Genomic DNA, 15531 nt, shown 5'->3' on the forward strand with positions numbered 1-15531 from the left:
AAACGGATTAAAGTACTTGGTGACGTCAATCCGTAGATCGCTGTAATTACGCTGAAATTACGAGATGTCAGATGAGACTTCACCTTCAGATGCCTTCAGTCAAATTACGCGACCTCCCTGATTTCATTACTTTAGTTTAGAGAACCAAACAACCAACCGTGACCGAAATAATTGAATGTATCGGGTACCTAGCATACCAACTCGCACTCAGCTTTTGCACTCCGTAGCTTGTAGGATCGGGATCGGTCGTGCGTGGCGGTTCGCACGGGCTAATTTCGTGCGAATCACTCATGCGTAGTCGCTGACTTGACATAGGTATAGGTAAACTTTTATAAAAGAGCTACGTATTTTTAACAACTTGACGAGCTTTTTTCGGATCCAGGAAAAGTTATAAATACTCGTAGAGTTTTTGAGATTATTGTGGTGGATTGCAGTGGACTGTATGCGTTTGTGTGTGTTCGAGAGCGCTGACCGGACGATGATGACTGCCGTTGAGAGCTTGCCCTTACTATGTCAGGCGTAGTAGGTGCTACTTGCAGGAATAAAACCACTATTTCACTTGCTGAGACTTCTCGCGTTTATTATTCGCTTCCTTTTCTCAGTTCTTGCTTCTTCAGATCACTTGTTGCTTGGAGCACTTGTTCTCTGAACTGAACATGCCAGCTGGAGCGGTTCATTCCGTATTTATGGGGAGCGGCTATCTCCATCCCGCTTTCACATGCTATTGCTATCCCTGTCTTCGGGAAATCCACAGTTTTTGCTAATTTTCTCCAACTGGCAGGTAGTTTTACAATGGTTTCTTATTTTCTACAGATGCGTAATTAAATTATCTACATTATACAAAAAGTTTCATCACAAAATTCCCAAAATTGGCGAAGTTATTGACAAAAAACCTAAAACGGCTCTCTTTATGGTATTGCCTCGCGCAACGGACCATCCGTGCAAGACAAGGACAAAACATATTGCTATCTCACGCTCTAGAATGTTCGAAGCGAGAGGTCCGATATTTCTGTCTCGTTTCTATGAACATGTCTCCAACTTCCTCATTGGCCCTAGAGCAATTCCAAGTATACCATCAATAAAAGCCTAATTAGAGTCATCAAACCTCTCAGTCATTCAATTAGAGCCATTAGAACTTCATAACTATGAGTTGTTTTCTATGTGTAAGCTGAGGACACGTGTCTCCAGCTGACACATCTGTATCTTCGTAAATATTTATGCTACGATAATGTATTATACCTCAACAATTACAGTCGAATCCAAATAGTAGGCTTTCCACTTTTCAAGACTTTAGCTCAAATACTGTTAAAACCACGATCAAAAAACTATGTGCGAGCTGGAGTACCGTGTCTCCAGCTTACACATCTGTATCTTCGTAAATATTTAAGCTACATCAATGTTTTATATCTCATAAATTAAAGTCGAATAAAAAAACCCGACTTCAATTCTTTCAAAGCTTTATTTCGAACCGTTTTCGAACTACGAACCGATACGTATGTGTAAGCTGGTGACACGTAACACACGGTGGATTATTAAAACCGTATAAGTTAGAGTTGCGTTTTAAAGATCAAATAATTCGTTATAATTAAAGTACACACGAGACATAATTTCAAATCTCTAGGCCTCTTAGTTTCAGAATTAAAAGCCAAAAACTATTTTCCCGCCAAATAATTCAAATAATATGGGTCGACTGCGACGTTGCCGTTCCGTGCGTCCACTAGAGCAGTCGAATTTGAACCTAAAAACTAGTACCGTTTGAATCATTTTTATTTGTAGTTTAAATCATTTAATTTCGATTATAAGAATTTTAGACTAGGAGCCGGCTGATTTCTGTATTGAATACTTAATAACCTATATTTTATTAATAAGAAAAAGCTAGGTAAAACAAAATTATATTTTAATATACAAGTATAATAACGAACTTGTTTCCAAAGACTCAAATATTTGTGGCGTTTCTAAACGCAACCACTTTAATTTTTATTTAAATACCGTGAAGTCCTACGATTCTGCCACGTCAAGTGGCAAAAATGGGCAACAACTATACAGGGTGGAAACGTTAAGTGATCTCACTCGATTATTTCTTAACTATACAAGATATTAAAAAACTGGTTACTGATCCTGAAAGTGCTTAATGAGCTCTTTCAAACGGTACCAATAATAAATAAGTTACAGAATAAACTGGATCTGTCTGCAAATTCAATGTTTCCAGCTTCCATACTAAATGTATGCCAGACACACAATATTAGAAGTGTAATTTTTTTAATTTAATAATAAATACTTAAAATAAACTCGTAAATTGTTTTCTTATTTTAAATTATTAATGAAAAACATTGGTTTTAGGCTTTACTTGCTATAATATTGTCAAGAGATGAGTGTCATGACTGTGGTAGTACTAAATGTATGGAAGAAGGAAACATTGAATTTTTGGTTAGATCCAGTTTATTCTGTAACCTATTATTGATACCATTGGATAGAGCTTGTGAAGCACTTTAAGAATCAGTAATCAGTTTTACGATATCATATGTAGTTTTTAAAATAATGTGACTTTACCAAATGTATGGAAGCTGGAAACATTGAAGTTTCGGATAGATCCAGTTTATTCTGTAACCTATTATTAATACCGTTTGATAGAGCTCATGAAGCACTTTCAGGATCAATAACTAGTTTATTGATATCTTTTATAGTTTAGAAATAATCATGAAGCTACAGATAAAAATGGAGGCCACACTCCGAATACCTACTTGAAGCACAAACTAAGTATCACTATCTCGCTCTCTGTGGGCAGACTCGCTCTTTCTAAATAAACAAAAAATATAAAATTGCTCAAATTCAATGAAACCAATGTAAAATCTTTATTTCTTGACATAGGTATCATTAAAAATGATAAGTGTAATTACTGGTAAAACGTTTTAGGAAGAAATTACTGTAAAAAATGTGAAAAATGTTTACAATGATCCAATGTCGGAAATCACGAAATAAACACTTACGCGTGGAATCTTATGTCACTTCCAGGACACCACGTACTACCGCAACCACGCACTACAAAATTTTGCACCAATTCTTGTGATAAAACAATGATTATTTCCTGTAAACAATCTCAAACGAAATTAACTGCTTAATAAACAAAATAGTAAACAACCGCCATGATGGGCCGGATTGGGCCGATGTTGCCACATGGTACCGATTACCCAGGAATTGGGATTGTAATTCCCTGATTCGCCAACACATTAAGCCTAAATGGCCGACAATTTTGTGATTTTTTATTTAACTAGGTAATCTTAGTTTCAAATATTAATTATTTATTTGTTTAACTTCTGATTTGGTTAGTGAATTGGCTATTTCGAAGAATTTACAAGGAGATTTAAATCAGAAGATAGCAATACTACAGTTCACACTAAAAAGAGAGGTAGGGCCGCAGAGAGCGAGATAGATATAAGTAGGTATTTGACTCAAGTTTTTGTTCCAACTCTGCCCTCCATTTTTATCTTTAGCTATCCATAACAAAAAGAATTTTTCAAATCGGACCAGTAGTTCCTGAGATTAGCGCGTAAACTACTACAATTTTTCATACAGTCATTACTTTTTACTGACAGTTTATTTATTTTTCGTCCCATACTGAAAGTTAATCTCTATTTAATCCCAACTAATATTATAAATGCGAAAGTAACTCTGTCTGTCTGTCTGTTACGCTTTCCCGCTTAAACCTCGCAACCGATTTTGATGAAATTTGGCATAGAGATAGTTTGAGTCCCGGGAAAGAACATAGGATAGTTTTTATCCCGGTTTTTAAAACAGGGACGCGCGCGATAAAGTTTTTCTGTGACAGACAAAATTCCACGCGGGCGAATCCGCGGGCGGAAAGCTAGTGGACCATAAGCCAATATAGGTCTCATTAGTGGTGGACATTTGGACCACTTTTGGTCATTGTCCTTTTAGTACGATACCGATTTTGGCTTGAATAATATATTTTTTTAAGTTATCTATGAGTGAACCTAGTCGCTGGAAGAAAAATATTTAATTTTTATCGATCCAGCGACTGGGACCACTGTCCCAGTTAATTGCGGTCCCAGTAGCCGGAATCTACGGCCCGATCGCGAACGTCTTCGCTTTCGCTTCGCGAAGCCCACACTCGGCCTCGTCGGCACGCGCACCGACGATCGCCAAACGGCTAGAGTACCTTCTGTACTCGCCACTCTGCCCGGTGAAGCTGGAAAAGCTCCTCCAGCTACCAGCGCGCGTCCCTTCAAAAAAAAAAAAAAAAAAAGCCGGAAACCTCCCCGACCCGACCGTGGATCACCAGTATTCTACTACACAGTAAAGTATAGGGTAAGGTGGGGCACAATGTTACACGGGGTACAATGTTACAATGCATATTTCTCCGTCCCTTTCTATTAGTTGTATGATGTTCAGCGGCTCAGTTCAGCAGCTCTTATGAGCAGTGTTGCCAGTCGGGTCTTGTCAGAAGTTACCAGAAATATAAGGTGTTATTTTTTATACTGATCATACTTTACCAACGCATCTAATAAAATCATACAAATACAACCCAAGTGTTTTTAAAAAAAAATTCAGGCTAGTTTTTGTTTTTACTTTTCCTAACAAAAAAAAGATATTATTTTTACAACCATCCTGTCTTCACTCACTGCCTCTCTCTCTTTCTTTACTCATTTCATTCATACGAGTACGAACAATTGCCGCGCGCGTTCATTCAACGTTCACACACATAAAGGTTAGATTACACTAAACCTACGTTACCAAAAATTATCACTCGTGAGTATGTACGATGTTACGTCATGTTAATAAGTACTATGCGCTGGGAGAAACAAAATCTAGCCACAAAGTAGGTAAATAAGTGTATTTTCATTAGTGTAATAGCGGGGGACTTTTCCAACGAACCGAGGCGAATCATCCGCGTTAAACTAGAAATTTAAAAAAGGATAGAAATTGGAATTCAATATCTACGGTTTCGTAATGCCTACGCAATTTATTTAGAGACGAAATAAAAAATTGATAGGTACATACCTATTACTACTTCGCTTCGCGTCAGTGGAAATGCACCCTAATATTGAATATGAATAGGTGTTGTAAATAAAACTCACTGATCAATTTTCCTGGTTTTAATTCCTAAATTATGATTTGCCATCACACTTTAGATTCATTGATTTTACTTATTCACACATTTACCTATTTTGAATGTTGTTATTTAAAGTTCCTAGGTTATTATTACACTAATCACAATACATTTTGAACGTCAAGCCTTTGTTGAATGTTCACGTAAACACTGTCTTGCACTGTCTAATCTAGCCACGATCGAATTGAGGTAATGCTTCCGGGCTGCACACTTGCTTGCTGTTCACTAGACACCACGTCGGATGTTGTATTCACAATTCGCGCACTAACTTTTTTACGGAAAAAGTCCCTTTCGCGTAAACTAGCACTCATCTGTCCAAATCACACTGTTGGTATGTACCTACGTAGACTTCCGCAATATCCATCGATAGAACTCGGTCGCGGTCGTGGCCCTCTGGCAACAACTCCTTGATAAGGCATTCCGTATTTTTACGCAAAAGCCGCCGTCTGCGGCGCTCGCATCTGGGTACCGCCAGCACTGTGCCGGTAATTGAAATTGAAATCCAGAACTTCGTCCTCGAAGCGCGCGGGATCTCGTCAAGTCAGGATACGGCTGCGCTCCCTGAAGCGCTGCGCGGCTACAAACAAGCAAGGTGTGACGAAGGTTTTCGACTCGTCAATGTTTCTCGTCGGCCAGTTAGTGTGCCCGAAACATAATTTCACCTGCGTTTTGTTATTTATCAAGCGCGGCATTGTAATAACTCGCACACACACTGTAATACGTTTGGGCACAACATTGGACTGACTGGGACGATTGTTTATGTTGTTGCGCTCCCGCATGCCGATCGGCGGCTCGGCGCGGGCTGTGGGCGCGGAGCGACTATGACGATATCAATATGGCCGACTCACGCGGCGCGGCACGTGGCAGCGGTCGTTGCCCTCGGCCGGCTACTACGATAGTGCGTAAACGAATACTCACCGCGCTCAAAGGATGATTTATTTTTTATTTTTTTCGAAACATTCTTTGTCGTTTTACTCGAAATCTAGCCTGAATTTTTTTTTAAAAACACTTGGGTTGTATTTGTATGATTTTATTAGATGCGTTGGTAAAGTATGATCAGTATAAAAAATAACACCTTATATAAAAAAATGTAACCTTTTTGAATAAAAAGTAACCTTCATACGGGGGGGGGGGGGGGGGGGGTGCGGAATGCGAAGTGCGAAAATGAATACAATTGATCATCAATCTATCTATTCTATCTTTTACCTAAATACGAAATTTTAACCATTCCATGAAGACCGAAAAGTGACCGGTCGTATAAAAACGTTTCCTGGATTTGCGTTTTATTATCGAAAAACATTCGCTAAAACTCATTTTTTTTAAAAAATAATAAATCACATTCATGTTTAAATGCAGTTTATGACATAATTTTTAAATTGACACTATTAATATTTTTTACTGAATAACCTGTAAAAGTTAATTCTACAATTTCTGAAAAATCACCTAAAAGTAACCTTGTCATTAGTGTAACCTAAAAGTAACCAATGCAGTTCAAAAGTAACCTAAAAGGTTACAAAAGTAACCTTCTGGCAACACTGCTTATGAGCTTGACAAACGTGTATACCAACATCATACAACTAATAGAAAGGGACGGAGAAATATGCATTGTAACATTGTACCCCGTGTAACATTGTGCCCCACCTTACCCTACCTAGGTTATTAAAAGTTGATCGATCTGTGATAAATAATTTACCTGATTAATTAGTTTTATGAAGTAGGAATTTTATTTCATTAGTGATACCCGACAAGAACGTAGATCATCGGATTTCTAGTAAAGTGTATCTACCTTAATTATTAAAAATGTTAATTGATCTGTGATAATAATCGAGCTGAATAAAAACGTTTTTGATTGTTATTTTAGTATTTCATTCTAGCTATTATATTTCCAAGAATAACCTGGTTTTGCCATGTCTGAATACAGTTTTTTTTTCGGTTTCGGTAAAACCGGTTTTGTGACCCCCTAAATCCCACCCTTACGTTCATATAAAAAGAATGTGCGTAATCTATACGTACATAAGGCACCTAAAATAATAGAGAGGAAAGAATTGATTGTATTGAACAATGAACCGTCTCAGCTATAAAAGACCCACTAAACTGAACTGTCCCACCAAACACATTGATAGGGGGCGCCACCATTGTTCACCTGTACAAGGTTTCCCAAAAAGTACTGTCAAGCCGAAGCCCAGAGGTAGAGTATCACTAGGGCTACCCGAATACTCGATTTTTTCAAGTTATTTATCATTTTTAGATGATATGATAATGATGAAAATCTTTATCATATTTCAAAAACTGGGATAAAATCTATCCTACGTCCTTTCCCGGGACTCAACCATCTCTATGCCAAATTTCATTAAAATCGGTTCAGTGGTTTAGGCGTGAAAGCAAGACAAAGTTACTTTCACATTTATAATATTAGTATAGATGCAATGTTTTTGCCTCGATTAAATAAAACATTGTGATCAAAATAAAAACTTATTATCAAAATATTTTATAGGTTACTAGCTGACCCGGCGAACTTCGTACCGCCTTAGCGTAGAGATTTTCTTAATATTTTTTTCCGTAAGAACCATCCTTGGACTTCCACAAACATTAAAAAAAAAGAATTATCGAAATCGGTTCAGCCGTTCACACGTGATGCCGTGACAACGCGAAACGGGTTTCATTTTTATATATATAGATTAGGTACTCAATACAGAAATCAGCCGGCTCCTAGTCTAAAATTCTTATAATCGAAATTAAATGATTTAAACTACAAATAAAAATGATTCAAACGGTACTAGTTTTTAGGTTCAAATTCGACTGCTCTAGTGGACGCACGGAACGGCAACGTCGCAGTCGACCCATATTATTTGAATTATTTGGCGGGAAAATAGTTTTTGGCTTTTAATTCTGAAACTAAGAGGCCTAGAGATTTGAAATTATGTCTCGTGTGTACTTTAATTATAACGAATTATTTGATCTTTAAAACGCAACTCTAACTTATACGGTTTTAATAATCCACCGTGTGTTACGTGTCACCAGCTTACACATACGTATCGGTTCGTAGTTCGAAAACGGTTCGAAATAAAGCTTTGAAAGAATTGAAGTCGGGTTTTTTTATTCGACTTTAATTTATGAGATATAAAACATTGATGTAGCTTAAATATTTACGAAGATACAGATGTGTAAGCTGGAGACACGGTACTCCAGCTCGCACATAGTTTTTTGATCTTGGTTTTAACAGTATTTGAGCTAAAGTCTTGAAAAGTGGAAAGCCTACTATTTGGATTCGACTGTAATTGTTGAGGTATAATACATTATCGTAGCATAAATATTTACGAAGATACAGATGTGTCAGCTGGAGACACGTGTCCTCAGCTTACACATAGAAAACAACTCATAGTTATGAAGTTCTAATGGCTCTAATTGAATGACTGAGAGGTTTGATGACTCTAATTAGGCTTTTATTGATGGTATACTTGGAATTGCTCTAGGGCCAATGAGGAAGTTGGAGACATGTTCATCTCGTTTCTTCTCTATTTTTTCCTGAACATTCCAGATTTTCCAGAAAAGTGTGAAAGAGAAGCTATTTTGTGGAAGTGAGAGATCAGATAATGCAAGAAAGAGGCCTACCGAGTGAGTAAGCGAGAGAGCCTGATGGTTTTCGCTACGGTATTGCCTTTTTGGCGAAAATTTCATGTTCATTTTCTTAATTACGAAACAGATTAATTAGCTAGTTTGCACTATTTGACATGATGCTGCCAACATTAATCTTGACTATTATTGACGTCGCTAACAATTATATTATACTTTTTAAACTGTTTTCCTCAGGAACATAATTGGAATAAAGTACATTCACACATACTTAGTTATTTCCACTACGGCATGTGATTTTCTCACTCCAAAATACTACTCAACTGCGTACCTAAGAGCGGTTTCGTACTACGTTCGATCTGAATCCGTCAAAATATGGATCTAGGAAACTAACTGGAGAAATTGGATGACGGAAATTGAATCTTCTACGTCTATTCCGAATAGTATTTTCACGGCTTCGGATCGGATTCGGATCGGACGTAGTGCAAATCTTCTGTTACTATCATTTGTTTAGATATATTGCGAAATATTATTAATCTAGCGACCCGCCTTGGCTTCGTACGGGTGCTAAGTATACATATAAACCTTCCTCATAACATTTGCCTACTTTTCACGTTTCACTCTATCTATTAAAAAAAAACGTATCAAAATCCATTGCGTAGTTTTAAAGATCTAAGCATACATAGGGACAGACAGCGGAAAGCGACTTTATTTTATAATAGTGATGATAGTGGTTCCTAATGCATTTTTTACACCTTAATTTTTTGTTTCAGCTATGGACGCCTCTGAACATCATCCTGTTCAACCTGGTGTGCTCAGACTTCTCTGTGTCGGTCCTGGGCAATCCCTTCACTCTCATCTCTGCCCTGTTCCACCGCTGGGTGTTTGGGCACACCATGTGTGTTCTGTACGGGTTCTTCATGGCTTTATTAGGTAAGTCGTTGCAACTTTAGTTACTTTTACTCAGTTTTAGTTACTCAGTTTACCTCTCGTTCCCACCGCTACAACTCCAGTGTAGCCAGGATCTAAAGCTTGACCGCCAATAAAAACCCAACCAGTGAAGGTCAAGTTTGCCCCGGGGGAAAGTTAGTTACACATAACTCAGTTATGATACACCTGTTATGGTACTTGTTTATAAGTTTTGATTATTTACTTAATAAGAAAATCCTTATGAAAACTGGCCATGTGTATCAAGCAACTCGCAGTATTTTGGCGCAGGGTTTCGTACTCATTTCGTTAGACTTATGCCCGTTTTCACCACCAACCTCTAATTTTTAAGAGAACCCTATCAAAACAAAATTCATGTTATGTGTTACCATAGGGGTCACTTAAAAATTAGGGATTGATGGTGAAAACGGGCATTAGCAACGTAATTTTGTATTATATTTATACGACGTTCTATCTAAGCCTCTACCTAATAAGTTGGTCAATGCTCGTAGAAAGCCTACGTATTCAATGATACGCGTCCTTTTCAATTAATTGTTTTTCGCACTTTGGATTAGTTTAAGTAGATACTCTGAAAAGGACCTAGATACTAATCAGAAATTTGAAATTGATTTCCAAATACAAAGGATTCGCTGACAAGACGTATTCATGGATGAAATGATCGGACAAATTACCTAATCTATCAAAACAGAACTTCAATAAACCCCCGAGTTTGACCTACATACGGGTCAAAAGCTTAGGATCCATTACGAAGTTCTGAAACGGGACTGATAGCTAATCTTAGTGGTCTATTGACAGCTTTTAATAGCCCTAGAAGGGTCTGCCCTCTGCATGTACGTACATTCAACTTTTTATGTCTTTCTTACTCACCTGCAAATGATGTTAGCGTAAAAGTCCGACACTGTGAAAAAGGATATTACGATACAGTGCAGGTGCATTATGATAAAAATGAAACTTTAAATTTACTAACCATAATTTTATTATCATGCTACTTTTTAATTCAACATTTTTTTATTAACTATGAAGCCTTACCTGACTTTTGATTGACCTGGCATTTAATGTACTTAGTATCGCTATGAAAACCTTAACGATTGACTTTAGACAGAACATCTTTTATCCACAGATTTTTTACAGAGATCAGCATATTTTATTATTTTGTTACAGTAATAAAATGCGATTTTGCAACACAACTAAACATTTTGCAATCAGAATAGATGTTATCATGGTTTACATGTAAATTAGCCTTTACGCGTTTTTGAGGCGTGAGCGAACACACAGAAAACTTGCACAGTGTGCGTACACCCTGCTGTAGTACGAGTAGATACTAGCAACTGTAGCAACTAAATCACAGGCCACTTTGACGCAAAACAAGCGGACAGGAAGTTCAGTTGTCTGAATTAATGAAGTCCCTCTCAATCGAACCGGGTCACAGGCACATGTCACAAAGAGCTGCTGCTGGTGTGAATGAAAAGCTGGTAACTCGAAATTTGAAAAATAAGTACAACAATGTTGGCAACTTTTATGTTATTGTTTACGTATTCTCGAATAATTACATGTAAGTCGGGAAGCGCAGCACTGGTCGTTATAGAAATCTCTGGTCGAACTCGGGTTTATTTACGTCAAAGTTTCTCAAGAGTACAAAACATTATTGGAGTTGATTATGTATTTAACATGTTGGCATGACATCCAGCACAAGTCGGTATTGGAGCCATAACTCTACCTTTAATGGCTTAATTCAGGGCAGCCGATCAAGGAACACCGAACAAGGAACACACAGTTCCACCTCGATCGATCTGTTTTTGGTTCTCCTGAAAAAAAAAATTAAACGTGAGTTACTACGTTTTGATTTTGAACAGCAGATGCGCTCTGATGTGCTACAAAAGTTTAGCTACGACACTAACTCAAACGTTATACTATGCGAGTTACAGTTTAAACTTACCCTCCCGTATTGCTCCCATGCCTCAGGCACTGACAGAGTTAAACCTAGACTATAGCACTAGGTAATAATCAGTGATAAATGGATTGAAGATTACGTGACTCATAACTTTGAACTTCAGAAAGAAGAATGTAAATCCGTCCTAGTGACCCATCAAATACCAGCAAAACCATTTAGGGGGATCCCTGCAAAGTCAGGGGGATTTTCATCATCTGGTTGGAAAGTTAGGAATTATTGTGACTACAAATCAAAACTTTGTGCTGTTTAACTTCGTAGATTTAGCTAGTTTCAAGATAAAGCAAAATAATAGGCAACAAAAATTTAGATATGGCTGTCAACTCTTGTACAGTGCAATGTTGTGTTAGGACTCTAATCAATATGAATAAGATAATAAGCAAGAATACAATGATTTATTGAGATCTAATCTAAAACTTAAAGCGTTTTGTAAATCGAAAATAAAAATTCTTGCCAGTGGGTTGTATTGTTACAAAATTGTTAAAACAGTATTCCGTAAAAAATGGTAAGGATAATATTTTTAAGAGTATTTGTATTCGAGACACGCCGCTGATTTTGATCTTCAGCTTAGGATATAGTGATGCGATACTAAAGAATAAGAAGACTATCGATAGAAACTTCAATTTAAAAGCAAAGGAAAATAATTTGTCTTTTATGCCAAGGTCTTCATGTGAAAGTCATTGGGGGAGGCCTATGTTCAGCAGTGGACGTCCTGTGGCTGAAATGATGATGATGATGATGATGCCAAGGTCCATAGAGATGCCTCAAAGGGCTTCAACATGGATGAAAGCCTACTGTCATTATCATGATATGAATGGTTCATAGCGTGGTTGGTAAAAGAGAAGACGATATCTATAAATATTCAATACTTATTACTTAGGTACTATGTGGTTTCACCGCAGTAATAGTTCAGCGATTAGCGGCGATCGACCCAGTGACATTTCGATTTGGTGTGTTAACTTTAACCCTTAACCAGGCTCTGGTTAAATAGAGCCCACATCAGTTTGAACTTTATACTGTGAAGATACAGTTGAAAACTAATGACTTTTTTTGAGTCTGGTGTAAAGTTAACGTGTTAAAAAAATCTTTTTTATCAAACAATCAAGGCTGATTCAAGTTTATACCCACAACCTCTTATTCTCAATAGATTCTCAAGTGATCTTGAAATAATTTTGGCACAAACCGAAGTGCTGTTTAAATCATAAATAGATGCTTGAGAAAATTGCTCTGAGAGGAAAAATCTGAAGAATCTCAGAAAAAATACGGTAACAAAGTATTATCTATAAAATATTATTTAGTTCGACGGGCCGTCCGCGTCCCGACTTCGCATGGGTAGATAATGTAGGTATTGAACAAAAATTATGAAAAAAATAACAGAAAAAAAAAAAGATTTCTATTGGTGAGAATACTTTTTCAATTCGGTCTAGTAGTTTCGTAGTCTAAGTATTCAATACAAACATACAAATCTTTCCTTTATATTATTAGAAAGTTATGCAGTAATTCGGCACTATATTATCTACCATGAAACGTGAAAGGTCGTAGCCAACGAAACGTTGAATGATCAAATCAAGCATTGAAATTGAAGACGTTATCACAATATTAAATCTTAATATAACAAAATATTCGAGAGGGGTTGATTCAAAAGTAAATTGCTTTTTGTTCTCTTATCGTCCAGGGATTTAAATTTAGTTTTGACTAGCGGCAGCCCGCGACTTCGTACGCGTGGATCCCGTTTTACCCCCTTCATCTATCTTACGCGGTTTAGATTTTTTCATACAAATGTTTTTTCCCGCTAACTCCTGTTCCCGTTGGGATTTCGCAATATCCTGTTGTAACTAAGCTTTAAGTTTACTAAGGGACCTGCATGCCAAATTTCAAGCGTCTAACTTAAGCGGTTTAGATTTTTCATACAAAAGGATTTTCCCGGTAATTCCTGTTCCTGTGGGAATTTCAGGAATTCCTTTCTTAGTGCACCTCTACGGTACCTAAGCTACGTCCCTTATATATTTCAAGTGCCTACGTTTAGCCGTTTAGGCTGTGCGTGGGTATGTCAGTGAGTCAGTCATACAAAAGGAATTTCCCGCTAATTCCAGTTCCCGTGGGAATTTTGCAATATCCTGTTGTAACTAAGCTTTAAGTTTACTAAGGTACCTGCATGCCAAATTTTAAGCGTTTAACTTACGCGGTTTAGATTTTTTCATACAAATGTTTTTTCCCGCTAACTCCCGTTCCCGTGAGAATTTTGCAATATCCTGTCATGCCAAATTTCAAGCGTCTATCTTACGTGGCTTAGATTTTTTCATACAAATGTTTTTTCTTGCCTATTCCCGTTCCCGTAGGAATTTTGCAATATCCTGTTATAACTAAGCTTTAAGTTTACTAAGGTACCTGCTCGCCAAATTTCAAGCGTCTAACTTAAGCGGTTTAGTTTTTCATAAAAAAGGATTTTCCCGCTAATGCCCGTTCCCGTGGGAATTCCTAAGTATCCTATAACCTGCCCAGGAGTATGAAGAATAATTGTACCAAGTTTCGTTAAAATCCGTCGAGTAGTTTTTGTTTCTATAAGGAACATACAGACAGACAGACAGACAGACAGACAGACAGACAGACAGACAGACAAAAATTTTACTGATTGCATTTTTGGCATCAGTATCGATCACTAATCACCCCCTAATAGTTATTTTGAAAATATATTTCATGTACAGAATTGACCTCTCTACAGATTTATTATAAGTATAGATTTTGTATTTATGTCTTGTTTGTAAAAAGCTCGTCATAAAATTGTGTAGGTACAAATCAGCATCATAATTTTACTTGTACAACTTGTTTTATTCGTCCTTACCTCCCTCCAAAATTCAGTCTCTACTATTGAGGCTAGATACCTTAACCAAAACTAAACATGACCCTAATACTTATGTTCATCACCATAAACATTCGTCTCAAGCAGAAATGAAACTCGAAACTTTTTGTTTTGTAGTTAGGAATTTCAAGATTTATACCAGGCTTCTCACTTTGAGATTTTCAGTCGCTAAAGGTTAAGGATTCGATTTTTAGACGAAACATCTTGTCTGGATGTTTTGTGTTCCACAGTTTTTATTTCTAGCAATAGTATCTTCTTCTTCGTATTTTATAAATCTCAATCTACTTTATTCATCTCATTACTATTTCCAATGCCAAGCAATGATATCGCTTGCGCTATATTAACTTAATGAATAACAAGTACGAACAAAGTGAAACAGGGCAAAACGAGTCGAACGTTAAATGACTTTAAACATACTTCTGTAATCCTTAGAAATAATTTAAATTATACTCAAAGCGTTCCTTTGAACAAGGGGATTACATACTTTCCCGTAATTTTTCCTATAATCCCTATTGCAGTGAGGCTGGAACTTTTACGGTGGTAATACGTCAGACTTTGCTAGACTCATCGCTTCAATCAGTCGGAATCGCTGGGCTTTGTGTGAAAATAAAAAACTTGGCTTTAGGGGATTAGCTCCGAAAACAAGAGCACTAAAACTAAAATAAAAATGTTTTAGTTTAGCCTCCGTTGACACGGAAATTAAAAGAGTTTTGTGGCTCCAAGTGAATTAAAAGTGTACGTTCTTCCAGAATTTTATTCCAGGCGAAGTCAAAGAAACTCGCAGCGCTATTGTTCTATAGCAAGGAGTATTTTATTGTTCTCCGTAATGTTTTTGAATTCCAGACTTCATTTTCCAAGAAGTTCTCGTTAATGTTGCAATAAACAAAATTTTCGGCGTTATGCGAAATGTAAGGCCCAGAACACACGGTGAAACGCAATTGCAACGAAAGTGCAACTTTTAATTACTTTTGAGTTAGGTACATCTAAGTTTTGCCATAGATTCCGTTGAGAGACCACACATGACGCGACCATTTCAAACCGGTTTCAAACTGGGCCTAAGTGAATTGTGACTGA

At 37.1% G+C, this 15531-nt stretch overlaps 1 protein-coding gene across 1 annotated transcript in view; it reads left to right on the forward strand.

The window, feature by feature from the left end:
- Positions 1-12767, forward strand: part of LOC135078329 (melanopsin-like) — a 47714-nt gene extending 34947 nt beyond the window's left edge. Inside the window, exons 3-4 of the mRNA XM_063972928.1 lie at positions 9475-9634; positions 12745-12767. Coding sequence (XP_063828998.1) covers positions 9475-9634; positions 12745-12767 — 183 coding nt within the window. The remainder of the gene's footprint in view (positions 1-9474; positions 9635-12744) is intronic.
- The last annotated feature ends 2764 nt before the right edge of the window (positions 12768-15531 follow it).

Source organism: Ostrinia nubilalis, chromosome 14, assembly GCF_963855985.1.
Source record: "Ostrinia nubilalis chromosome 14, ilOstNubi1.1, whole genome shotgun sequence".
NCBI lineage: Eukaryota > Metazoa > Arthropoda > Insecta > Lepidoptera > Crambidae > Ostrinia > Ostrinia nubilalis.